Below are 26,381 nucleotides of genomic sequence, written 5' to 3'. Positions count from 1 at the left end.
GGTTTAAAGTACCAATGAGAGCTGTTGGCACTGGAGAAAAGGGCATAAATGCTTAGCATGAAATGTATAAAGTGATAATAGTTTGAGATGGTTAGAGCCCAAATCTTCTCTGAGCTACAAAGGACCAAGGGATGTGTCCCAGAAAGGTTTTCTGGAAGAGTGACAGGAAAACCAGTTCCTAATGATGATCTCTGGCTGCTTGTTAGAAGCATTAGACATAGGAGGCTTTGTTTTAGGAAGTGTGAAATCCTGTGCCTGCAGGCAGCTGTGCAGCTTTGGTGTGAGGAAGACTGTGGAGGATGGTTTTGTCAAGGGCTGGGCTGGGCTGGCCACTAGACGAGTGCCAGAGGCTCTCTCTGGACCTCTCTGCTTCCTGAAGGGAAGAAGGAAGAGAGACTGATGGGGTGGGACAGAAACTGAACCAGCTGGAGTGGAAATAAGAACAGTCCAGTGGCATAGAGACAGAGACACAAACCCAGCCTCTGATGGCACTACTGATGATTCTGGTGATCCCTCATCTCTGTCCTGAAGATGCCATCCATGGGATGCAATCCCTTGTTGGACACTTGAGGGTCACCTCTCACTCGCTGCCTGACAGGGTTTGGCACAAGCTGTGGCAGTGCCCTTGGTGTGCACAGGGGCAAGACTCAGGCAGAGACTTTCTGAAGCCCAGCCCTTGGCAGGAACTCTCCCCATCAGCTTCTCCCTGGTAGAAGCTGCCCCTGGCTGAGCAAACCTTGCCTGAACTGCAGAAAGTGGCTGAGCAGAGACTGAGCTGAGAAGTGACATCACTGAGCAGAATCAGTTCTGCTCTAGCTCACACCAGGACAGGTTTCACCAATGTAGTAGGAAACAGGAGATGCTCACTTGAACACTGTGCACCTTCTGCAGTTCCATTCCCAAGTGCAGAAGTTGTACTTCATGCAGATTCTGTTCCTAGTGACAGTTTAGTTAAGGGGTGGGAGCACAGGCAAGTTTGAACACAGGGCAGTTGTTTGCTTTGGTTTTGAGGTGAGTTGGTATCAGCAGTGCACAGTGAGCTGGCAGCACAGCAAGTCCTGTGGTAAGAGTGGAGTGGAGTCTCCCTGTGCTCCAGCTTGAAACCTTCTGGACATCTGCTCTGAGTGGGACTGAAGGTAACTGAGGAGTGTGTTACTGCACCTCTTCCTGAGAGGTGCTGGTGGGATCTGAAGGTGGAGGAGTGGAACTTGAAACTTCTCTGTGTAACATCTTTTACTCTTTCATTTACCAGGAGAGCTGCAGGTTGGATGTTACAAAACATTTCTTCACTGAAAGGATTGTGAGGCACTGGACCAGGCTGCCCAGGGCAGAGGTGGAGTCCTCATCACTGGAGGGACTGAAAAGCTGTGCAGATGTGGTGCTGAGGGATGTGGTTTAGCAGTAACCTGGCAGTGCTGTGTTAATGGTTGGACTTCCTCTGTAGGGTTTTTGGTTGGACTTGGTGATCCTGAGGGTCTTTTCCAACCTGAATGTTTCTGTGATTCTGTGGAAGGTTTCTTCCAGCCAAAAGGTTTCTGTGATTTGAGTGTGCACCTGTGGGTACCATCTCTGCTTGTGCTATGGAGGTCACCAAATAAAGCCAGGTGTGTGAACATACATTTTTAATGACCAAACCACTTGGGAGTGGCTCTGTGCACTTGCCTGGTGCCAGATCAGAAAATGGGAGTAGTCCTTTGCCACATGTTTGCTGAGGTTTCAGAAGCAGAGCAGTGAGGGTTGCTTTTACATTGTGTAGAAAGTGAGTTCTTCCTTGGAGATCTGCTTATTTTTACTTGTGAGTGTGTGTGTGTACTTAGCTGAAGAACATGTGTTCACACAGTCGTGCTGTTTAAATGAACGTGGGGTGACTCAGTGTGTATTCACTCTGTCATCCCACAGCGACTGCCACAGAACACTTTATTGTCTGCAGACAATGCTAATAATGGCAGCATTAGAGCAGCATTGTCATTTCACCAGGCAAGATTCCCTTCCCAGGGCTGCCAAATGAGTAAGAGATTTGCCATTGTCGGGCAGGGGAACAGGAGCTGACCTGCAGCCCTCTGTTTGGGCTGGGCTGCCTCTCCCCACTCCTGCTTTCCAGGAGCTGCAGCAGGTTTGTCACAGCAGCAAGTGCCTCTGCGCAGCCAGCACCCCAGCGTCCTGCTCTCTGAGAGCTGCTGGATCACAGCCCCTTCCCTGGGGGATCACAGCCTGCTTCCCTCTGACAGGTGAGCCAGCCAGCCGACATCCTGGGCAGCTGAAACACAGGGAGGGCACAGACCACTTCTGGCCACCCCTTACCTATTGCTGCTCTGCTGCTCGGCCCCATCAGGGATGCAGTTTGCTGAAGAACTCAGTGCAGGTTCAGTGCTTTGCAGTGGGTGCCAGGGCTGCATTCCATAACTTACAGAACATCTTCTCAGAAGTGAAGCATTTTGCATCACTCGTCCTTTTCTTTGCCATGAGCTTTGGTGCAGGGGTTGTGGGATGAAGGCAGGGTGGCTGTGCTGACTAGTGGAGGGTGGCTGTGCTGACTAGTGGAGGGCAGCTGTGCTGTCTTTAGCTGAGGTGTAGCTTATAAATGCAAATAAGTTGCCAGTATGAAATTAATTAACATTACTTTTATGTTGTTAACCTTTAGCATTGCTCCTTGTTGTGTAAACAATAGCAGCTTCCTTATCAAGGAAGAAATTCTTTACAGTGAGGGTGGTGAGACACTTGAACAGGTTGCCCAGGGAGGTCATGGATGTTCCCTCTCTGGAGGTGTCCAAGGCCAGGTTGGATGAAGCCTTGAGCAGCCTGGTCTAGAGGAAGGCATCTCTCCCAGTGGCAGGGGAGTTGCAACTAGATGATGTTAAAAGTCCCTTCCAACCCAAACCATTCTGTGATTCTCTGATCAGAAGAATTGGCAGTAATACTTGGAGCCTAAAAACAAAGCTTCAGGAGCAGGAGCCATATCCATTTATTCTTTCCTAGGAAATGCTGAAAGTAAAGCAGTTCTGTCTCATCAGCACTCCTTTCTGTTGGGTTCCTGGCATATTGTTGTAGTGATCCCATTGGATAACGACAGCACAGACAGCATGGTGAGGAAATAAACTGAAGAGGTTGTTGGCAGTGCAGAGATACTGGTTGGAAAGCTCACAAACCTTAAATGACCTTTGCAGTGCTGTGGCTTGCATACAGCGTGGCCATCTGCAGCAGAAAGCCGTTTGGAGGTTCATTGGTGGGCACATTGCTAAGGTCACTCCATTTGTGGTAGTGATGAGCAGAGGAGGTAACTGTGAGTCCACACCCTGAGATCTTGCACTGAGCATCCTGGAGATGTGCAGCGACCAAGCAGGATTTGCCTCTTGACTCCCTTCTCGCAGCAGGAGCTGTGGGACTAAGCACCAGAGGGCTGAGCTTGGCTTTCAGGAGCTTCATTATTAAATGGTGCTCATCTCTGAGGTGGATGGTTTTAAAATGCAGTGTGTGGTTGACTGGGATACTGAGAGGGGGGGGGGGGAAAGAGCTGATTAAAGGAAGATGGCATGGGGGGAGGCAGTTGCATGTTTTACAGTCTTGAGATTCCAGGCATCCTTGCTGTGAGAAATGGGAGTTTGTTTAATTAGCCACTTTCTGTGGGGGTTTGCTGAGTTGCTGTGGCTTGTTTGTTCTCTGTCAGTTTCTAATAGTGCCATGATTTATGTCCACAACACAGGGAAAAAACGGGTTTGGTGATCTCTGGTGCTTGATGTCAGCTGGGAATGCTGCCTCAGAGCTGCATCGCTAGAAATGTCTGGGTGTTCCTGCCTGCACTGTGCAGAAACACTGGCAGAGCCAAGCACCTTACAAGTTAGCAAACAAGCCTGATGTATTTTCTTTTGACAAAACCATTGCACAATTCTGCTGAGCATGATCTTCCTTGAGGTGCAAGGAGCAGAGCATGTCACCTAGCAGATGGCTTGGTTCAGTTGATGTGGTGCACGGCACAGAGCTTTGCGTGGGACCCTGGCTGAGTTCCCTGCATGTGTTTTGTGGCATCAAAAAAGTCTTCTTTAATTTGACCTCTAAGAGTCCACAGCCATCAACCCTAAGACCACCATGGCCAGTAAGCCACGTCCCAAAGTGCCATGGCCACACATCTCTTGAACATCTCCAGAGGTGGGGACTCGACTGCCTCCCTGGGCAGCCTGTTCCAATGCCTGACAGCTCCTTCAGTAAAGATTTTGTTGCTAATCTCCAACCTAACCCTCCCCTGGCACAATTTCAGGCTGTTTCCTCTTGTGCTATCACCTGATACTAGGGAGGAGAGACCAACCCCTACCTCACTCCAGAGCAATGAGCTCTCCCCTCAGCCTCTTCTTCTCCAGGGTCAACCTCCCCAGCTCCCTCAGCTGCTCTTCCCCAGCCCTGTTCTCCAGACCCTTCCCCAGCTTTGTTGCCCTTCTCTGGACACTCTCCAGCACCTCAATGTCTATTTTTTTGTAGTGAGATAAATATTCTGCAGTCAAACACAAACATCCAGCCCCAAAGGTGGATGCTGCTCCAGATCCAGGCTCTGGGTGTAAATCATATTCTAAGTGACTGAAGTGGTAAAATGGTGCTTAAGCAGTGCCTGCTGCTGCTTCCACAGTTAGTTATTTTCAATTAGCTTGCCCCTGGTATTTGGGGAGCCTGTACACAGCTCCTGTATGTTCTCCCAGCAAATCCAATGCAGTTTAGCAGGGCAAAGCACAGTTGGAGGCTGGCTGAGTGCCCAGAGTTTGCTTTTAACCTCTGCAAAGGCCCTTCTCTTTCCCAGCAGTGCTGAGGGAGGTGCAGATAGCCAACGTTTCCTAGCCAGAGAGGGACAGGATTTCTGTATCCTGGTGAATTTCATGTTACAGGTAGTGGCCTGACAGAAGGCATCAGTCTGTAAAGACCTTGACAAGCAGGATGTCAGGTTTTGTGCACCATTTCTTGCAATCAGCTGTTCCACAAGTGGTTTGGGAAGGGGCAGCAGCAATGTCTCCCCCTCCCAAGTTCACCCTGGGCAGACAGCCTCGAGAAGTCACCACCACGAGAGGCAAGGAGCCACATAAAGCACCCAGATGAAAACATCTCTGGCTTTAAAGTAAAAGGCAGATTCAGACTCAATAGAAGGAAGGGAGGTGAGAATCTGGCCCAGGCTGCCCAGAGAGGTGGTAGATGCCCCATCCCTGGAAACACTGCAGATCAGGTTGGATGGGGCTCTGAGCAACCTGCTCTAGGTGCAGATGCCCCTGCTGACTGCAGATGACCTTTAAAGGTCCCTTCCAGCCCAAACCATTCTGTGGTACAGCAAACATCCTGGTGACTTTGCTGAGAGCTACCTGTTGAATCCTCTTGTAATTTTTTTGAGACCTCCATTATCTCCCAGCTGAAAATTCACACTCAGGTATCCTAAAAGCATTCTGGTTTTCAGAGCACCTCATATGAAACAGTAGGTTTCAGCTCTTGGGGTTTTTTCTGCTTTGCTGACCATTCAGTCTTGTCTGAGCTCTGTGAATTCCATGTGGCTGATCTAGACCTTGGACAAACCATTTTCTTCCTACAGGTATTCCTGAGAATTCCTCTCACTCATCCCCAGACTCATCAAGGAGCTATTGACTGGAGGTTAAAACAGATAATATTTCAGGAGATTGATGACCTGATTTTGTGTTGCTGCCTCTCACTGACTGGAGAAATTGGATCTGTCTCTCTCCCTGCCTAAAACAGAGCAATTCCAGCTCAATAGTGATGCATCCTTGAGGAGCTTCCTGCCAATGGGATGGTGCTCCTTTTGGAGCTTGACATAATGTGCATCCCTTTACTCTAAGGTGCATGAATAAAATATTGGCAAGGTAGAGTTTGTGGCCTAGTTAAAGAGTTCTGTGCATGAGCTCTTCTGCTGGGTTGAGCTGAGGATAAAGTGGAGCAGAGGCTAGCTTTACATAGGACAAACTCTGTCTTAAGGCTTTATTTCTTTGCACTTGTTTATGAGAGTGTGGTCTTTGGAGTTTTGGACTGCACATAAAACAGTTAAACATAAAAAACCAACCCAACCCAAAACTCAAATGTGCACAATGACATTTAATTAGCTGCATAAAAATCAAGGAGGGTTTTTTTTATAGAGAGGAAGCAAGAATCCCCTTTTGGTACTAGAGGCACATATGTAGCCAAGTCCTATTTTTGTCTCCTCCTCTTCACCAAGAGGTGTTAGTAACAGATGTGGATGATCTGCTGCCAAGGGTGATGGGCCAGGGATGTTAGGACTATACTCCTGACATCTTGCATGGTGCCTTCTTCATGTAGCAGAGGTGCAGTGAGTTCCACATTTTTAAGCGGTAGCCTTTAACTTGTATTTGCAGTTTGATCTGTGACATGGTGCATGACCCCTGCTTCTGCAAAGTCTTGCATCAAGAGGGAATGGATTGAAGCTCGAGGAGGGGAGACTTAGACTGGAAATGAGGAAGAATTTATTTGCAGTGAGGGTGGTGAGAGGCTGGAACAGATTGCCCAGAGAGGTTGTGGATGTCCCCTCCCTGGAGGTATTCAGGGACAGGTTGGATGAGCAGCCTGGGCTGGTGGGAGGTGTCCCTGCCCATGGCAGGGGGGTTGGATCTAGATGATCTGTAAGCTCCCTTCCAACCCAACCCAACCCACATAAATCCACATTTGGGCTTCAGAGGCAGTAGGTACCTTGATGATCACAGTTTGACTTGAGGATGCTGAGCACTTGCAAGTATGCACAGTCTCTGAAGTTAGGCTTAATTAACCATTTCCTTGAAAAATAAAGGCCTAAGTTTTTCAGTGCCTGAATTTGCTTTTTGCAATGAATAATGCCAGAATGCATCTGCTTATCAAAATGTTTTCCTACCCATGTTGTAGATGCTAACTGCTGGGAGATATGCTTCAAATGAGCTCCAATTACACTGCTCCTACTAGAGTTATTCGCTTCAAAATTGGTTTTCTTTTGTGGTAGATTAGGCAAGGCTGAACACAATTAGGTGTGCTGAAACATCTGTGCAAAGTGAACTCTCCAAACGAGAGGTTCCTTGCCATTTTTTGGTAAGCATAATGACTGTAAGACTTTGTGTGTGTGTGTGTGATTTAAAAAAGCACCACAGCCATGCAAGCAGAGAAATGGAGGATTCCATCCTGGAAAACAGCAGGGACATGTTTTGAGTGAGATCAGGAAGTGGCACATCCTTGTGTGAGCGTGTCACATAAGCCATCAAACCTCTGAAGTCACCTTTTGCTGCCAGTACCAAAGCCAGCAAAGGTGATTCATGCAGGCAAAGGCCAGTGATGGCTTGTACCTCTGGAGCATACACCTGCAGCACAGCTGGGCAGAAATCTATTCCCTACACTTGGCCTGTATAGAACCTCTCTTGGAGCTGCATCGGGATGGGATGCTTGCTGCCATGGTTTAGTTGACTGGATGGTGTTGGATGACAGGTTGGACTCAATGATCTCAAAGGTCTCTTCCAACCTGGTTTATTCAGCTCTATTCCATTCTATTGGCATGGTGTCAGAGCAGCCCCAGAGGACCACAACAGTGATCAGAGTGCTGTAGCACCTCTCCAGCAAAGACAGGCAGGGAAAGTTGGGACTGCTCAGCCTGGAGAAGAGAAGGCTCCAGGGAGACCTTAGAGAAGCCTTCTAGTATTCAAAGGGGAGAACTGGGGAGAGACTTTTGACCAAGGCATGGAGTGATAGGATGAGGAGCAATGGCTTCAAACTAGAAGAAACTGGGTGGCATTAAGAGCAGCTTTTCCCCATGAGGTTGCTGCTTCCATCCCCTGCCAGAGCTGTATAATGGGAGTAAGTTGGTTGGGTGGTTTGTGGTTTGGGGTTATTTTTACAGTATTTTCTCTCTTTTTCATCTGAAAGTAGCCAAAACCAAACCAGAAGGGATACTTTCTCTATCATGAGAACTTAAAATGCACTGGGTATTTGTTGTTGTCCTTCAACACTGAGTTTAAAATGTCATTTGAAGTTTGTCCCTGTTTGCACTGACCCACAGCGTGGCTGCATCCCCTCCTGTGCCTAGGACACTGTGGCATATGTGAGCTTGTGTTCTGAGGCCTCCCTAATGACTTTTTAATTAGCTGTTATGACACAGCTCACAGCTTTCCCATTGCACAGCCATGTTGATTTCATCACTTACTTCCTCTTCCATGGGAAATAGTCCTGGTTGTGGCTACCTTGTGTTTCTTTCCCTTCCTTCTTTTGCTGTGGACTAACCTTGGCTGGGTTTCCATGAGCTCCAGCAGCACTGATGTGCACACACCTGATGTATTGCTGCTCTGGGTTTGGGAGGTTTAATGCTTCTTCTTCATCTTTTATTTCCTTTCTTTTTCAGGATCCCCTGGAACCTCCCATTTCCCCATTCAGAGGGTGGAGAGGAGTTTGGCATTGTGCTTTTCCAGGTACATTCTGGGATTCAAATACTCTATTATTATGGTTTTTTCCTTTCTTTTTTCCTTGGGGTTGTGTAAAAGGAGGCCAGTTCTAGGAGGACTTCACCACATCCTCTTTTCCTGCCCTGGGAGGTGTGCTTTGGAAATAAATTTCCCTTCATTGCCCTTCACTAATCGATTGGGTTGGCAGATTCATTAGCTGCAAATACAGAACTTCAGTACTGGTTAAGACAGATTGGAGCTGGCTCTTGCTGGCCTCAGTCACACATCAATGTTTGTGTTGACGTGGCAGAAGCCTTTTTGGAAGCAGTCCAGCAGCTCCAGCCTTTCCCCCACCCTGTGCTTGGCTTACCTTTCTATTTGGTAGGTTGTGTTAGCTCTTTAGAACTGAGACCTTCAGTGCAAGCAAGGGAAGTTGTAGCCAGGAGGGGGTTGGTCCCTTCTCCCAGGCAGCCAGCACCAGAACAAGAGGGCACAGTCTCAAGCTGTGCCAGGGGTGGTTTAGGTTGGATGTTGGGAAGAAATGCTTCGCAGAGAGAGAGACTGGCCCTTGGAATGTGCTGCCCAGGGAGGTGGTGGAGTCACCATCACTGGAGGTCTTTATGAAGAGCCTAGATGAGGCACTTGGAGCCATGTTTAGTTGATTGGATGGTGTTGGGTGATGGGTTGGACTCGATGATCTTGAAGGCCTTTTCCAGCCTGGTTAATTCTGTATTCTCACTTGAGGCTCAGTACCTTGGTTGCTGCATCCTGTTATTTGTCTGACTTAGGTGGCTTGGCCCTCTGATGCTCAAGTTCAGCTCCTCTAGATCCATCTACTTAAAAAGTTTGCTGTGACAGTTTATTGGGGTTAAAGCTTTAGCTACAAGCTTGGGATATTTCTACCCAATTCTGGGTTTGGAGATTTCCTTTGTACATTTGAGCCATCACATTTATTCCAAGCTTGGAGATTTCCTTTTGTTTACAGGAGAAGGGAACCTTTCATAATAATAGAATGTCTTGGCTTAGGAGAGACCTTTAAAGGTCGTCTTGTCCAACCCTCCTGCACAGAGCAGGGACAACTGCAACTGAAGCAGGTTGCTCAGAGCCACATCCAACCTGACCTGGAGTGTTTCCAAGGATGGGGTTTTTATCACCTCTCTGGGCACCCTGGGCCAGTGTTTCACCACCCTCAGCATAAAAATTCTTCCTTGTCCCCAATCTGAATGTTACCTCTTCCAGTTTAAAACCACCACCTTGTCCTGTCACAACTGCAGCTGTGTGTCACAGGTCTGAGAGCAGAAGAGATGTGTAGCAGTGGTGAGGTAGATAAGGGAGGGCAGGAGTGGAGAAATACTTTAAACAGTCCTTCTAAGCAGTAGTCCAAGGCAATTGTGAGGACAAGGTCAAGAGCATCCTTAGGTCAGGGCTCCCCAGGGACGTGTCTCAGCGTGCAGTCAGCAGATGAAAGGAAGCTGAAGCAGTGCCAAAAGGAAGAGCTGGGGTTGCTGAGGAGTCTGCAGCAAGCCTTGGCACTGGCTCAGTTCACTGGCTGGTGTTTCTGGTTGGCTGGCTTTCCTCCACTCCTCGTTTTGCTCTTGAACATGTGCAGGGTTCCAAGGCTGGTATCCTTCTGTGATCTGCTGCCAGCCACCCCAGGGCCAGCTCCTGTGCCACCAGCCTGCTAGGCTGGGTGTACAGCCTGCCCCAGGCATGGGGGCTGCAGGAGATGGGAGAGGATGTATCTCTCAGCTGCAACTCTGAAGTGGCCTGGATTGGAGGGAACCTTGCCTCATGAGGAGCTTTGCTGGGTGATACCCTGCTCCATTGCATCCTTACCACCAACCTCTATGGGACATAGGAGTTCTGGAGAGGTGATGAGGAAGAACTCTGTGCTCCAGGGCCAAAACTGGGATTTTCCATCTGCTTGAAGAAGTCTTAAACATATGGACATGCCTTCAAGATAGGCACTCCTTTCATGTTCATTCTTGACTTCTCACACCATGTGTCTTTAGACTTGGCTGGAGAAAAGGGGAATGGAGTATCCTGTGGAATGGGAAAATGTCCTCTTATCTAGAGAAAAACATTGCTGTACCAGTCAGAAATAAAGGATATCATTCACAGAGCTGCTCTGAAGGTTGCAGGGCTCTGGAACACAGCTGTAAATCATGTCAGGTTTATTTGTATTGGGGGGTTTTTTATTATTATTATTACTGCTATTATTTTTAAAAGACCTGATTTGTTTTTACATAGTCAGAAACCTTTTAGTCTGTTTAGGTAAGAGGAAATAAATGGGCAGTATTTCATGTGTGTGAAGTTTCAGTGCTTAGAAATGGTTAACTCAAGGCAGTAGTGGTGTAGAAATGAAGCAGACACACTGACCTTACAGAAAAGGCTCTTGAATACCAAGAATTTTGACCAAGAAGACCCCACAGGGGGGGCTCAGAGTTTGCAGTAGTCAGAATTAGGCTCCTCTGTTGTAATCCACTGGCTGAAGGTGATCATCCTCCTAATGGTACTGGGTTTAGTATACTCAGTGTTTAGTTGTGCCTACTGTACTGCCTCTTAAAGCTGCTCTTGTGGGTTCTTCATAGCACTAAAAGGTTTTCATTTCACAGAGTGTTAGGGGTTGGAAGGGGCCTCTGGAGATCATCCAGTCCAACACCCCTGCCAGAGCAGGATCAGCTAGGGCAGGTCACACGGGAATGCATCCAGGTGGGTTTTGAATGTCTCCAGAGAAGGAGACTGCACAACCACTCTGGGCAGCCTGCTCCAGGGCTCCAGCACCCCTACAGTGAAAAAGTTTTCCCTTATGTTTACTCTGTTAGTGTTCATTGCCAAAAATGAAATGGTTGTGTGTAGAATTCATTAAGAATTGTTTGCTATACAGCAAGAGAAGAGCAAGCTCAGAGAATCAGTAAAGTTGGAAAAGACCTCTGAGATAATCAAGTCCAACTGTCAGCCCAACACCACCATGCCCACTGAACCATGTCCCAAAGCGCCAGCTTCTAGGTATGGTGACTCCACCACTGCCCTTGGCAGCCCAGTTCAGGGTCTGACCACTCTTCCAGTAAAGAAATTGTTCCTCATGCCCAACCTAAACCTCCATTGGTACAACTTGAGGCCATTTCCTCTTGTTCTGTCGCTTGTTAGTTGGGAGAAGAGACCAACCCTCACCTCACTCCAACCTCCTTTCAGGGAGTTGTAGAGAATGAGAAGTTTTCCCCTCATCCTCCTTTTCTCCAGGCTGAATGACCCCAGTTCCCTCAGCCATAAGAGAGGATAGGAAACATTTAAAGATAGATAAACTGTGTAGCTTTCTGGTTTCTTGCATGTATTAAGGAATATTCCATAGACTTGGGCACTTTTTCTTTATTTTCACACCAGGTAAGAGACCTCAGAAAGATGCTGCTGAGATTTAGAGACTGGATGGGGTGCTTGGTGCCATGGTTTAGTTGATTAGATGGTATTGGGTGATAGGTTGCACTTCATCTCAAAGGTCTTTTCCAACCTGGTTAATTCCCTTCCATCCTCTCCCTTCCATCCTCTCCCTTCCATCCTCTCCCTTCCATCCTCTCCCTTCCATCCTCTCCCTTCCATCCTCTCCCTTCCATCCTCTCCCTTCCATCCTCTCCCTTCCATCCTCTCCCTTCCATCCTCTCCCTTCCATCCTCTCCCTTCCATCCTCTCCCTTCCATCCTCTCCCTTCCATCCTCTCCCTTCCATCCTCTCCCTTCCATCCTCTCCCTTCCATCCTCTCCCTTCCTTCCATCCTCTCCCTTCCTTCCATCCTCTCCCTTCCTTCCATCCTCTCCCTTCCTTCCATCCTCTCCCTTCCTTCCATCCTCTCCCTTCCTTCCATCCTCTCCCTTCCTTCCATCCTCTCCCTTCCTTCCATCCTCTCCCTTCCTTCCATCCTCTCCCTTCCTTCCATCCTCTCCCTTCCTTCCATCCTCTCCCTTCCTTCCATCCTCTCCCTTCCTTCCATCCTCTCCCTTCCTTCCATCCTCTCCCTTCCTTCCATCCTCTCCCTTCCTTCCATCCTCTCCCTTCCTTCCATCCTCTCCCTTCCTTCCATCCTCTCCCTTCCTTCCATCCTCTCCCTTCCTTCCATCCTCTCCCTTCCTTCCATCCTCTCCCTTCCTTCCATCCTCTCCCTTCCTTCCATCCTCTCCCTTCCTTCCATCCTCTCCCTTCCTTCCATCCTCTCCCTTCCTTCCATCCTCTCCCTTCCTTCCATCCTCTCCCTTCCTTCCATCCTCTCCCTTCCTTCCATCCTCTCCCTTCCTTCCATCCTCTCCCTTCCTTCCATCCTCTCCCTTCCTTCCATCCTCTCCCTTCCTTCCATCCTCTCCCTTCCTTCCATCCTCTCCCTTCCTTCCATCCTCTCCCTTCCTTCCATCCTCTCCCTTCCTTCCATCCTCTCCCTTCCTTCCTCTCCCTTCCTTCCATCCTCTCCCTTCCTTCCATCCTCTCCCTTCCTTCCATCCTCTCCCTTCCTTCCATCCTCTCCCTTCCTTCCATCCTCTCCCTTCCTTCCATCCTCTCCCTTCCTTCCATCCTCTCCCTTCCTTCCATCCTCTCCCTTCCATCCTCTCCCTTCCATCCTCTCCCTTCCTGCTGCAACTTTTGAAGAGAAGTCTTTGTTGAAAGTTTCTTTTGCTAATTAAATCTCTTGACTGAAGGAAGGGAAATTTGAAGTATGATTTCTTTTTTCCACTTACAACAGCTTGCTATGGTTTCTGGGCTGTTTCTTTTCCACAGCAATAAGCTGGGGCTGTTTCTCTTTTCTGGGATGTGTTTGTTTAGTTTGGGTCTTTGGGTGTATTTCTGGAGTTTTGCAGGGCTGGTAACTGCCAGGGAATGTCCAACTGCAGCTGGTTAAGTGGTGGGTTTATTGGGGTTTTGTCTGTTTATAGCTGTGATACATTGTTCCTTTAATATAATTCTCATTGCAAACAGTTTTAGGAACCCTTTCTCAATAAATGAGAGTCTAAACATGACAAGTGGGGATTTCAGGCTGTTTGGCCTCTTAAAACAGACTCTGGTAAATGTTTTTCCCTCTCCCACAAAAGCAAGCTGGCAGCAGCAGCAGGGATCCATTTACGTCCCTCGGATCAGAGATTGCTGCCCTCCTCTGAGACGTGGGGGATGGGATCAAATCCCCATTCCATGAATTTTCCACCTCCTGAGGAAGAAGCTGGGTAGCAGAATATTAGGTGGGTCCTACTTCAGCTGAGATTGCCTGAAGAGGTGGTGGAAGCCTCATCCCTGGAAGTTTTTAAGGCCAGGCTGGATGTGGCTCTGGGCAACCTGATCTAGTGGAAAGTGTCCCTGCCCACGGCAGGGGGGTTGGAACTGGATGATCCTTGAGGTCCCTCCCAACCCTGACAGTTCTGTGTTTCTGTGAACTTGGGACCACTGCCACTGGCTGATGAAGGAGCAGTAAAGCTGTTTCCTAAAGCACTGCACAGTGTTCAGAGAACCAGTTGATTGGTTAGTGTTGGATGATAGGTTGGACACGATGATCTCGAAAGTCTCTTCCAACCTGGTTTATTCTGTTCTATTCTATTCCCATAAAATGCACTCCGAATTAGAAGGAGCCACAGAAAGCTGGAGTGCTACATTCCTTAGTATACTTTGGGGTTTTTTAGGCCCTTTCCTGATATTTTGTTTGTTTGTTTCAAGAGGAGGCTGAAATTATTCCAAAGGGTGCATTATGGGGTAAGCAACACAGGGCTCCAAAGAAAACAGGATTGATTTCCATTACAGCTTGTACAAACACAGCATGCAATATCACTCCCAACTAGTGAGACAACATATATTCATATTCTTTTTTCTTACTATCTAGTTAAAAGAAAGGGAGGTTTCATTGCTGAGCTTTCTTGTGCATTTGGGCTGCTGTCTGTGCCTTTTGAAAGAGCTCAGAGGGTTTCGGGGTTGGGAGCCATCCGCAGGGCAGCTTTTAGCCAGGAGCAAACATCTCTGAGAGCAGATTGCTGCTGCTGCTGCTGCTGCTGGGTAGGAAATGTAAACCAGTGCTGGGTTTCACAACTAAAAAGCAGCAAAATACTTTCTAAAGATTTTTCTTTCAAGGCAGCATCTCTACCCAGCTCCCAGCGAGCACTGAGCATACATTACAGGGGCAGTGTAGCTGCTAAGTGGCTTTCCTGCTTTTCCAGGCATTTGTACATCCATGGATTTCCAGAAGCTGTATCCCCATACCATGCCTGGTCATGGCAGCATCCTGCTTCACCCCTCATCATTTAACTGCACAGGGAAAGCGAGGGTGTGAAGTGGTGACGCTGGTTTGTGTATCACAGAATCCCACCGTGGAAGGGACCTCTGGAGATCATCCCCTCCAAACCTCCTTGCTGAAGCAGGGCACCCAGGGTCACAATATCCAGGTGGGTTTGGAATCTCTCCAGAGAAGGAGACTCCACAACCTCTCTGGGCAGCCTGCTCCAGGGCTGTGGGACTCTCACAGCACAAAAGTGTTTTGTCATGTTTAGGTGGAACCTCCTGTGTTCCAGTTTGTGCTCCTGGCCTCTATCAGGAGTAGTGTGGACAGCAGGAGCAGGGAAGTCCTTCTGCCCCTGTACTCAGCTCTGGATAGGCCACACCTTGAGTCCTGTGTCTGGTTCTGGGCCCCTTAGTTTAGGAAAAATGTTGACAGGGAAGGGCAACAAAGCTGGGGAGGGGTCTGGAGCACAGCCCTGTGAGGAGAGGCTGAGGGAGCAGCTGGGGTTGCTTAGCCTGGAGAAGAGGAGGCTCAGGGGAGACCTTGCTGTCTACAACTACCTGAAGGGAAGTTGTAGCCAGCTGGGGGTTGGTCTCTTCTCCCAGGCAAGCAGCACCAGAACAAGAGGACACAGTCTCAAGCTGTGCCAAGGGAGGTTTAGGCTGGATGTTAGGAAGAAGTTCTACACAGAAAGAGATATTGGCCATTGGAATGTGCTGCCCAGAGAGGTGGTGGAGTCCCCATCCCTGGAGGTGTTTAGGAAGAGACTGGTTGAGGCACTTGGTGCCATGGTTGAGTTGATTAGATGGTGTTGGGTGATAGGTTGGACTTGATGATCTCGAAGGTCTTTTACAACCTTGTCTATTCTATTCTATTCCTATTCTAAATACATGAGCAGTGAAAAGTGGCTGCCTTTGCCAAAGTTGATGCCTTCCCACTTGGAGAATTCCCATGTGTGCCTAGTTCTGCCATTCTGGGATTTAGGTCCCTGCGGTTCACACTTTTATGACCTTTTGAAGGCTTTTGCTCAGCTGTTACTCCTCCCTTGCTGTTTCACATTTCAAGGGGAGTTGGAAATCAGCACTTTGATTAGTGTGTTGAGTCACAGCAGATCAGAAATTGTTCCATCTCCTCATGCTTTATCTTGACAGTTAATATTACGTGAGCCCAACTCTATAACCCATATTCATGTTTATCTGAAATTGCTTTCACAAATGAAATGCAGCTGCCACTCTGGATGTGGCTTATCTTATGGCACTCTCAGCCCAGTCTGCTTAGGCTGTGTTTTTCAACTTAGTAACATAAATATGGGAGGTTTCCAATGACAATTATCTGCAATGACAATTAGCCACAGAAGAACTTGCATCAGATTTTGATGTTGACATTAGTGATCCTGCTTTGGCCAAGGGGTTGGACCCAACGATCTCTGGAGGTCCTTTCCAACCCCTCCTACTCCCTGATTCTATGGTTAGTGTTAGACCTGTAGCAAGTCACTCACAGTGAAGGCCTCATTCACAGGCTTTGCAGGGACTGTTAACAAAGCAGCATCTTCATCATGGGACCTATGTGGACCTCATTGTTAGCAGAGCCTGACTTTTTCCATCTGTGTCCTTCCTGTGTTCCTGTGCAGATGTTGGTTTTTGTGCAGCTGAAAGAATTGGGACTGTGCAGCCTGGAGAAGAGCAGGCTCCAGGCTTACAATTGCACTTCAATATCTAAAGGAGGCCCTATAGGAAGGCTGGGGAGGGAGTGTTTGGGAGGGCTTAGTGTGATAGGATGTGAGGGGCAGTGGTTTTAAGCTGGAGCGGGGCAGATTTAGGCTGGACGTCAGGAGGAAGCTCTGCACTATGAGAGTGGTGAAATACTGACACAGGCTGCCCAGGGATGTGGTTGAGGCCCCATCCACAGAGACAGGGTGCCTCAAGACCAGACTTGATGCTTCCCTGGGCAGCTTCTAGTCAGAGGTGTCCCTGCTCACTGCAAGGACGTTGGAGATGATGACCTTTGAGGGTCCCTTCCAACCTTATGCAACCTGTGACTCTCTGAGTCCCATCTGAGGTCACTTGTTGATTGCTTCTGCTGGAATTTATGTGATGTTTGTGGTGCATCTTGAGGTTGTGGCAGTTACATTTGATCAACTGGAAAATAAAATTGACACAGGCCTTTAACTATCCAGGAAAGCAAAGTAAAAGCTGTCAGCCTTCATTAGATTTATCCACTGTGCTTCAGCCTACCTCCTGTACAGGCCTTTCATCTCCTGTCCCAGGAGGATGAACTAAGAGCCTGAGCTTCGCTGTAGCTTTGTGGGGTGATGCTGTGTCCTCACCAAAGTCAACAGCAGATTCCACTGATTTCCTTTGGACCACTGTTGGGTTTTGCTGCTGTGTTGCAGCTCAAATGTTCTTCAAATGTGTGGTGCTCTGCTGTGGATGGTTTTAGGCAGAGATGGGCTGAAACCTGGCCCTGGTGTGGGAGCTATGGAACTGAGGAGGGAAGTGTGGTGTTTGCTGTCAGTTAGCATCATTGGGTCTCTGTTTAGGACACAGCTTTAGGTGTGAGAGGAAAAAACAAACTTGAGTGTTGTACAGTAACATTGCATCAACAACAGCACTAGAAACAAGTACTTGCCAGAATGGGGCTAGTTCATAAATTCCTTAAGGGTCATCTGGTTCCAATGTCTCTGCCATGGGCAAGGACACCTTCCACTAGACCAGGCTGCTCAAAGCCTCATCCAGCCTGGTCCTAAACAGAGAGGATGAGGCATCCACAACTTCTCTGGGCAGCCTCTTCCAGTATCTCACCAGCCTCACAGTAAAGAACTTCTTCCCAATGCCTCATCTAAATCTACCCTGCTCTAATTTAAAAGAAAATGTAGAATATATAGAAACCCCCAAAAGAAATATTGGAATGTAAAAACTGAGCAGCCATGGAACTGTGATTCCAAAGTTTCTGTGTACATCTTCTCCTGCTGCCTTGGCTTTAAATCAAGGGAAGAATATTTCATAGAGGATTTATCTGTCATTAATGTTAGTTGTAGAGCTGTGCTGCTCTAGGCTGTGTTTTCTCCCCCTAAATCATGCAGACAGCGCTTCTGTTATTTAAATGTGAATATCTGACAATTGTATTACAGACCTGAGAGTGATGAGAGCACGATGTCCAGAATGAGAAAGTGTTTTGGGCTTCTGCCTCTGTTGCAAAGGAATCCTAAGTCGAAGTGTCTGCCTGAAAATACAGCTTTAAAACACCCCCAAACCCTCTAGCCCTGTGTTGGCTTGGATTCTGCTCAGCAGCTCTGCAGCAGTCACTGGGTGTTAGAGCAGCTCAGTTAGTCAAGAACTTTAAGAAGGGGTTTAATACTGTGCATACAGTAATAAAATGAACTTTGCATGTGCAGAGGAGCTTTTAGCTTTGTTTTTCCTTCAATAATCTCTTCAGTCTAGCACTTGTATGGAAGAGCAATAATGGAAATCCAGAGAGATCCCTGAAAAAACACAGCTCAGTCCATAGAGGAATTGCACCTGCAGAGTAGGCACTTGGATGCAATCAGAGTAGAAGAATCATTTCTTAGGTCCCTGAGTGTATTTCACACATCTCCTGGGAGTGAGGGAGGAAAACCTATTTGCCTTTGCATTTCTGCAGTGCAAATCTGGTGCCAGAGCTGTACACAACAGGAACTTCAGACACCTAAGGAGTGAGCTTCTGCGTGGGGTTGGAGCCAGGAGAAAGCCATTCCTGTATTCCTGTTGATCCAGTGATGATTTTCACAACTGGAAACTAAGTGGCAGAGTTTTGTCTTCCTGAGGCTACCTCATACTGCTGCTGCTGCTGCATGGCCTTTTCCATTGCTGATTAAATTAACAAGTAGCAAAGCTCTGTGGTGTCACTGCTGTGTTTCAGGTGCCCGTGGACAGCAGAGAGCCTGGTAGGAATTGTTCTGCCTTTCCCAGCCAGCAGCAGGATTAGCTGCAGGCATCACCGGCGCAGGCAGGAGAAGCTGTTTCGTTAGCACATTACATTTGTCCACCTCTTTCATCCCACTTGCTTTTCCTGCAGTAGCTGGTTAATAAATTTGAGCTCTCTGGGGTGAGAGTGCTGAATAAACTTTCTGGAGATATTTAAATGCAGCACCTCAGCGAAATGGAGAGAGAGAAACAGCACACAAATAGAGCTGATCTCTCTCTGTAACTGCCTCCCTGCTTGCCAGCAGCCCTACCAGTACAAAGCCTCCATGTCTGGCCACATAACCACCTGGCCCTTTCTCCCCTGGCTCCCAGTGCTGGCTCAGGTGGACATTTTTGCCCTGGCTCCTCACCAGGTCTTTGTTTTTCTTTCTAGGCATGCCTGAAGCGCCTTGCCAGTCTCAGCCTGTTTCCATTGACTGCAGGGCACTTGACCCTGTATGTGCTTGCAAACAAGTGCTCTTGTTCTCTCAGATGAACATGCATGCACAGTGGGATTCTTTTCTTCTTTTTTTCCCCCTTTTAAATGTGATGTTGAAGCCAACTGGATGCTTAGCCTCCCATGCAATGCTTGCTGGCATTGACCAGCGCTGTCCCAAGTGAGGAAGTTAAGTGCTAGGGAAAGACTTCCAAAAGCAGCCTTGAGACTTGGTTCCCACAGCTCTGCTCAGTAGTGGTGCATGGAGTTACTCACCATGAGGAGAATGGAATAACAGAATTGTTTCAGTTGGAGAAGACCTCTAAGATGATCGAGCCCAACCATCAGCCTCACAGCACCATGGCCATTAAACTATGTCCTGAAATGTCTACATGTTTCTTGAACACCTCCAGGGGTGGTGACTCCACCACCCCCCAGGCAGCCTGTTCCAATGCCTGACCACTCTTCCAGTAAAGAAACTTTCCCTTATGTTCAACCCAAACCTTCCCTGGCCCAGCTTGAGGCCATTTCCTCTCATTCTATTACCTTATACTAGAAAAGAGAGACTGACTTCCAGTTGGCAACTGTCCTCTAGGGCAGGACCATAGTGGCCTTTAATGACCATGGCTTTGAGGGAGGCAGGTCTGGAGCAGGCTACCCAGAGAGGTTGTGGACTTTCCTTCTCCAGAGAGATTCCAAACCAGCCTGGACACAATCCTGGGCAACATGCTCTGGGTGTCCCTGCTTTAGCAGAGATGATCTCCAGAGGTCTCTTCCAAGCCCTACCACACTGGGATTCTGTGGAGAGCTGTGGTCTCGCTCATTCAAGTGGTATTAACTTGGGCCCCAGTGTTCAGTGCAGAGTATTTGTTTGTGGAGGGTTTTTTCTTCCTGCAGATTTTCTGTCTGCACACAAGTATCAAACAGAGACACCGAGGGGTTATTTTTACAAGCACTTAGCCATCAGGCTCTGAGCTGGTGACGTGGAAGGCTTTGATTTGTGCGGAGGGAGGGAGGGAAATGCTGTGTGCAGATGCCTGTTGGAATTGCCTCCAGCACATTTGGAAACCTGACACTTAATTTCCAAATGGGCCCAATGAATATGTTGATGTGGATGAGGAAAGCAAGCCTTTTCCTCTTTCAGAACAGCAGATTTGAAATGCAGGAAGGGAAAAGTGCTGAGGAGTTAGCACTGGGATTTATCAAACCGCGTTTAAAGGGAAGCTTAATTAACATTTCCCTACCCTTTCAGTTGCAGTGAATGGGTGGCTGCTTTATCACCCACCTAAAGATGTTGGTCTGTGTTTGCAGAATGCTTCTGACAGTTGAGCCTGCAGGAGAAAGCTCAGCCTCTCCCCATAATCTCATTATAGCATTCGTGTATTTTATTTGCTTGCTTTGACCTTGGATGATTTAGGGAGAGCCTGCAATGTGTATAGGCTGTGTTCTGGGGCTGTTTAGTGTGGAAAAGAGAAGACTGAGAGGAGATCTTATGAATGTTTACAAATATCTGGAGGGTGGCTGACAAGAAGGGGCCAGACTCATTTCAGTGCTGTCCTGTGGTAGGACAAGGGGCAATGAAAACAAATGTGGAACCCAGGAAGTTCCACCTCAGCGTGAGGAAAAGCTGCTTTACTGTGAGGATGATGGAGCCCTGGAGCAGGCTGCCCAGAGAGCCATGGTTGTCATGGGGTCTGTGGTGACAGGTTGGACTTGATGACCTTTGAGGTCTCTTCCAACCTTGGTGATTCTGTGAGAGGTTGTGGAATCTCCTTCTCTAGAGACTTCAACACCTATCTGGATGCATCCCTGTGTGACCTGCCCTGGGTTGATCCCTGCTTGGGCAGGGGGTTTGGACTTGATCTCCAGAGGTCCCTTCCAACCCTAACATTCTGTGATTCTAAGAATCAGTCCTTGAGGTTCTTTTCTTTGTAGTCTTAGTGTATCTATAGCTGGAATTTAAACTTTGGGGGTTATTTTGCTCTAAACAATGCACTGGTGGTACTCCCCCTGTTAGTAAGTTGGACGGCAGGACACAGGAGGGCACGGCATCCCTGGGATGGATGCTGCCCTGCCTTCCTCAGGATGAGTGAAGATGTAGCTGCTGCTTGTCTTGCTCTCCCCGAAGAACACAGTGATAACAGAAATGGGATATTAAATAGGGCAGTGGAGATTAATGGGGCAGTAATAAAATAAATGAGACCCATTAGCAAAATCACTGCTTCAAAAGTAGATTCTGTGATAAGTGCCCTTCAGTGCCTCGTGTGGGAAAAATGGTTGCAGCACTTGGAAAATCATCCACGGAGCTGCATTTTAGGCTGTTGTGACAATCCTAAGTGATCAGCTCTTAAAACAGTTTAGATGAAGGTAAACTTCATTTGCACTTGGTGCGACTGGCAGAAAACTTGAATGAGTCTGTCTGAACGTGAAGACAAGTTCGTTTCTTTCAAACCCAGGCGAAGTGCTTCTGTGTGCTCCCAAAACCTTTCATCAGGAAACAAAGCCTTTTGTTGTTCTTCTGTGAAGCCTATAAGGGTGATCAGGAGAACTTGGAGAGCCCTGTGTTGCTGCTGGAGCCCCGGTGCTTTGGGGACTACTGTTGAAAGAGACCTTGAACTGGGACTGGTGGCTGTAGGGAGTCCTCCTGCTTTTTAATTGTTGATTTTCTATTAGAGAAACAATTCCTGGTTGCAGCCTTTGGGTGTCTAAAGGTGACTTGTAAGAAAGGTGGGGATGGACTTTTAAGCAGGGCCTGCTGTGACAGGATGAGGGGTGATGGTTTTAGCTGAACTAGGGAGATTTAGACCAGACAGGATTTTTTTTTTGTGCTGAGGGTGCGAGACCCTGGTCCCGGGTGCCCAGAGAGGTGGTAGCTCCCCCATCCCTGGAACCATTCTAGGTCAGGTTGTCTGGGGCTCTGAGCACCCTGCTCTAGTTGCAGATGTCCCTGCTGACTGCAGGGGACTTGGACTAGATGACTTTTAAAGGTCTGTTCCAACCCAAAACATTCCATGACTCAGTGAGTCTATGATTGTGCTTGAAACATTGCTTGTCTCTGTTTGCTTTCTGGACCAGATTGTTTTTCTGGAGTATCACAGAGTGGTTTCAGCTGGAAGGGACCTTAAAGATCATCCAGTTCCAATGCCTCTTCCATGGGTAGGGACACCTCCCTCTAGACCAGCTTGCTGAAGGCCCTCGGGGAAGGGGCATCCACAACCTCCCTGGGCAACCTGTTCCAGTGTCTCCCCACCCTCACTGTAAAGAATTTCTTCCTACTCCCCAGTCTAAATCTCCTCTCTCAACATAGTGCTTCATAGAAAAGGAAACGACACTTTGTTTCTCAGGTGTAGAGAGTACTTTGCCTATAACAAGAAACATGTTTGGGGTTTAGAGATAAAATATTTACAGAAATCAGCACATCAAAGACTGAGTTATCAACATTCCAGGGACTTTGTCATTGATCTTCAGTAGTAGGTGGGTCCAAGTCCCTGAACTAACATCTTTTCCTTCCCTTTCTCCCTCCAGAAATCCACAGCTGGATCTTGGTGGGTTTGTTTTGGTGTCTTTTTTTTTCTTTTCCAGTGTAATTGTGTTAAATCCAAGCTCAGGCAGTGAGCAACGAGCGGCACCTCCCTTGTAAGACACAGGGGGGTGCAGGGCGATAGGAGGGCCCCGGGCGCTCCGAGTGCCGCCTCCCCCGCGCTGCCGGCGCGTCCCGGGCTGCATCCCGGCCGCATCCCGGCCGGCTGGGAGTGGGAGAGGAGAGGAAAGGAGAGGAGAGGAGGGCCGGGAGGCGGCTGTTGCTATCGCTCTGATGTCAGGCGCTCTCGCTAACGTGTGGTTGGTTCTGCTGCGTTTCAGATCGCTGCCGGCAGCAGCGGAGCACAAAGGGATCGGCCAGGCTCCCGCATCGCTCAGCGAGAAGAAAGGAGTCAGCGGAGCAGACTAACAGGGGCTTGTGTCGGGTGGCCTTGCCCTACAAAGGCTGCCTTTAAAAGAGAAAGGCAGTGCTATTTAATGAGCTGTGAGATGAGGCGCTGCTGCTAACGCTCAGATCCCAGGATTCATCGGCTATTCATTGTGCTTAATGTACATGTTTCTGCACCGTGCATTTGGGAGATCCCAGAGAAGAATCCAAAACGGCTGCGGGGGAAAGACCACCAAACATGCCTACAGAAACACTACCGACAGGTAGCATGGTGAAGCCGGTCAGCCCTGCCGTCACTTTCACCTCCGCCGTTCCTCTCCGCATCCTGAACAAAGGACCCGACTATTTTCGCAGGCAGGCGGAGCCTAACCCCAAAAGACTGAGCGCGGTGGAGAGGCTGGAAGCCGACAAGGCGAAGTACGTCAAGAGCCAGGAGGTCATCAATGCCAAGCAGGAGCCGGTGAAGCCGGCGGTGCTGGCCAAGCCGCCGGTCTGCCCCGCCGCCAAGCGAGCGCTGGGCAGCCCAACCTTGAAGGTCTTCAGCAACAATGCCAAGACCGAGAGCGGCGTGCAGAGAGAAAACCTGAAACTCGAGATTCTGAAGAACATCATCAACAGCTCCGAAGGCTCCAGCTCGGGGTCGGGGCACAAGCACGGGCCCCGGAACTGGCCGCCCCACAGAGCCGACTCGACGGAGCTGAACCGGCACTCCTTCGCCGAGTCGCTGAAGGTTTACCCCACACAGGGCCGCAGCAGCCCGCAGGAGAGCAGCTCCAACGTCAGCAGAAGGCTCCTAGATCAGTCGGCAGAGACTTTCTTGCACGTCTCTCACAGCTCCTCAGACATTAGGAAAGTAACTAGCGCAAAGCCCTTAAAAGCAATACCCTGCAGCAGTTCAGCCCCACCTCTGCCTCCAAAGCCCAAAATCGCTGCCATCGCCACCCTGAAGTCCCCAGAGATTGAGGCAGTGGAGTCTGGATGTGGAGTTAGCAGGAGGCCCTCCCTACAGCGCTCAAAATCAGACTTAAGCGACAGATACTTCCGCGTTGACGCCGACGTGGAACGGTTCTTTAACTACTGCGGACTGGATCCCGAAGAGCTTGAGAACCTCGGGATGGAGAACTTTGCAAGGGCTAACTCTGATATCATATCCCTCAACTTTCGCAGCGCAAGCATGATTAGCTCAGACTGTGAACAGTCTCAGGACAGCAACAGTGACCTTAGGAACGATGACAGTGCCAATGACCGCGTGCCATACGGCATCTCCGCCATCGAGAGGAATGCCAGGATCATCAAGTGGTTGTATAGCATCAAGCAAGCTAGAGAGTCACAGAAAGTGTCCCACGTGTGAGAAGGAAGCGAACCCACCGTGGAGGGAAGGCAAAAGCAAAAAGCAAAGCAAAGCGAGGACTGTATCTTTGTCTGTGAATATTCAGTTGTGAAGGGTTGTGAAGTCTACTTGAAGTCTTGTACACTTCTCAAATCTCTTTGTGTTGCTTGTTGTGCAATGTTCCCAAGTTGCATGCCTGTCAACATGTGAGCTGACCTGGCTTCCACTTGAACAATAACTAACTACAAAAGCCTGGCTGAGCGTACCCATGATCTGCCAAAAGTTTAAGACGAGAATCTAATTAGGGCTTCAGTGTAATCAAAGTTGTTTACATGGCAAAGGTTATTTGACTTCTTTGGTATTTATGTGGTTCCTTGTGGATTTTATAAATGTCACTTTTTGTCTTAATACCGATACTGTCAACTGGCATTACTAGTTTCTGAGCTGAAACAGAATCCCCCTGAGGGGTGGCAAAGGAATACTGGCCAAAACAAGAGGTGTAGGCATCTGATGATAGGCAAAGCAGCCTTAGCTCTTCTAGAAAGTGCTTTATTGGACATGGAAAGCGTTTCCAAAAGGCAAAGAATGCTACGTCCTGCAATCGTGTATCGCTGTCAACTCGCTCTCCCTGCTCCTAGTAAGGGACTGTTCAGTAAAAGGTTTCTTCTTCTCTAGGTAAGCTCCCTCAGGTTACCAGCAGAAACAGTCTAGTGACTCTGCTTGACCCCCCCCCAACAAAACAAGTCTTGTCTTTGGGTTGGTGTAAGCATTTTAATGATTCTGTGTTCTTCCCCCCCGCTGGAAAGAGCTCAGTGAGGTTTGGAGTCAGCGGCACAGGATTCTGTGGGTTTGGTTTGTGACTCAAAGGTTCCTGGTCTTAAACTTTTGACAGGAATGATTCAATCCTATAGCTGATACTGAATGCCTTTATTAATCCAACACATCATGATGACGAATTCCATGCTGTCTTTTGCATTTCTTTTGGGGTTTATTTTTTGTGTAGACCTATTTGAACAGTTAAGGAACAGAACTGGAAGCACACAGCCATATCGACGGAACGCCTCCTCTCCAGCAGTAAATACACTCAGTAGCTGAGCTAGATCTGAGAAATTGTGATTATGTTGTCTTGCATATGTTATACCCAAGGCTGTGAAAGTTTGTTCCAGCTCTAGGAAAGTGTAGAAACATGACAGTGTGTAGCTTTCCCCCCCACCTTTTCTTTGTTTTGTTGCGATTGTTGTTTATTTCTTTCCTCCTCCTTATAGGATGGTTAGTGCTGCAGCTCGACCTCTCACAGCTCTTTGGACAATCTGTGTCTTCCCAGTGGCTCCATGAGCTGTCATTGCAGCTGACAGTGGTGGTGTGCTAGGGGAGAAGTCGAAAGAACAGCTTCATTCTTACTGTGTCCATGCTTCGAAGTAAATTGCAGCACTGCCTTCTACTTCATCAGCTGATAGGAAACTCTTTTCATCATTGTGTAAATGCTGTAAGACTTTGTATATACTTCAGTTGTTATGAAATCTTTAAAAGGAAGAGTGTTATGCTAATAAATAGCTCCTGGTGCAGGTATGGTAGGTTTATTGTTCTTTTTTTTCCCCCCTTTCTTTTACTTTTGTTGCCTCTCCCTTCCCCACCCTCCCTCCCCCCATTCTTAAAACTCTTATCAGGAACTCAATCGCAGTGTGGTTTAGTGCTGTAGAAGGTCTTGGTTAAACAATAGTTCCAGTAAAAGGTTTCTTTTACTCAAGTGCTTTTCAGAAGATAATTTTTTATGAAGTAACTATAGCAGCATGATCTGTCTGAAGAGCTAGAAGAGGTTTTTCAAGGCTCTTAAAAATAGCTTGCTCCTTCCTTACCTAGCAATGTTGCTGTTCCCATTTATAGCATCTGTTGATAATGAATCACCACAGTCTTCTGAATTATTCCTCAGTAGTGCTTATTTATATATTTGAATATTAAAAGATGTTTTACAAAGCTGGGTGCTATCTTTTTCTCTAAGAAGGCTGTAGCCCAACTTCTCCCAGGCAACCAGCACCAGAACAAGAGGACACAGACTCAAGCTGTGCCAGGGGAGGTTTAGGCTGGAGGTGAGGAGGAAGTTCTTCCCAGAGAGAGTTGTTA

At 48.1% G+C, this 26,381-nt stretch overlaps 1 protein-coding gene across 2 annotated transcripts in view; it reads left to right on the top strand.

Moving 5' to 3' along the window:
• Window positions 1-25,716, top strand: part of FAM110B (family with sequence similarity 110 member B) — a 108,792-nt gene extending 83,076 nt beyond the window's left edge. For both annotated transcript variants that reach the window (XM_054179331.1, XM_054179337.1), the window contains 2 exons: window positions 8,348-8,414; window positions 22,864-25,716. In XM_054179331.1, the coding sequence (XP_054035306.1) occupies window positions 23,169-24,281 (1,113 nt within the window). In that variant the 5' untranslated portion in view covers window positions 8,348-8,414; window positions 22,864-23,168 and the 3' untranslated portion in view covers window positions 24,282-25,716. The remainder of the gene's footprint in view (window positions 1-8,347; window positions 8,415-22,863) is intronic.
• The last annotated feature ends 665 nt before the right edge of the window (window positions 25,717-26,381 follow it).

This window comes from Dryobates pubescens, chromosome 3 (assembly GCF_014839835.1).
Source record: "Dryobates pubescens isolate bDryPub1 chromosome 3, bDryPub1.pri, whole genome shotgun sequence".
Classification (NCBI taxonomy): domain Eukaryota; kingdom Metazoa; phylum Chordata; class Aves; order Piciformes; family Picidae; genus Dryobates; species Dryobates pubescens.
Note: the sequence above shows the minus strand (reverse complement) of the source record. Positions and strands in the feature narration are given on the sequence as shown.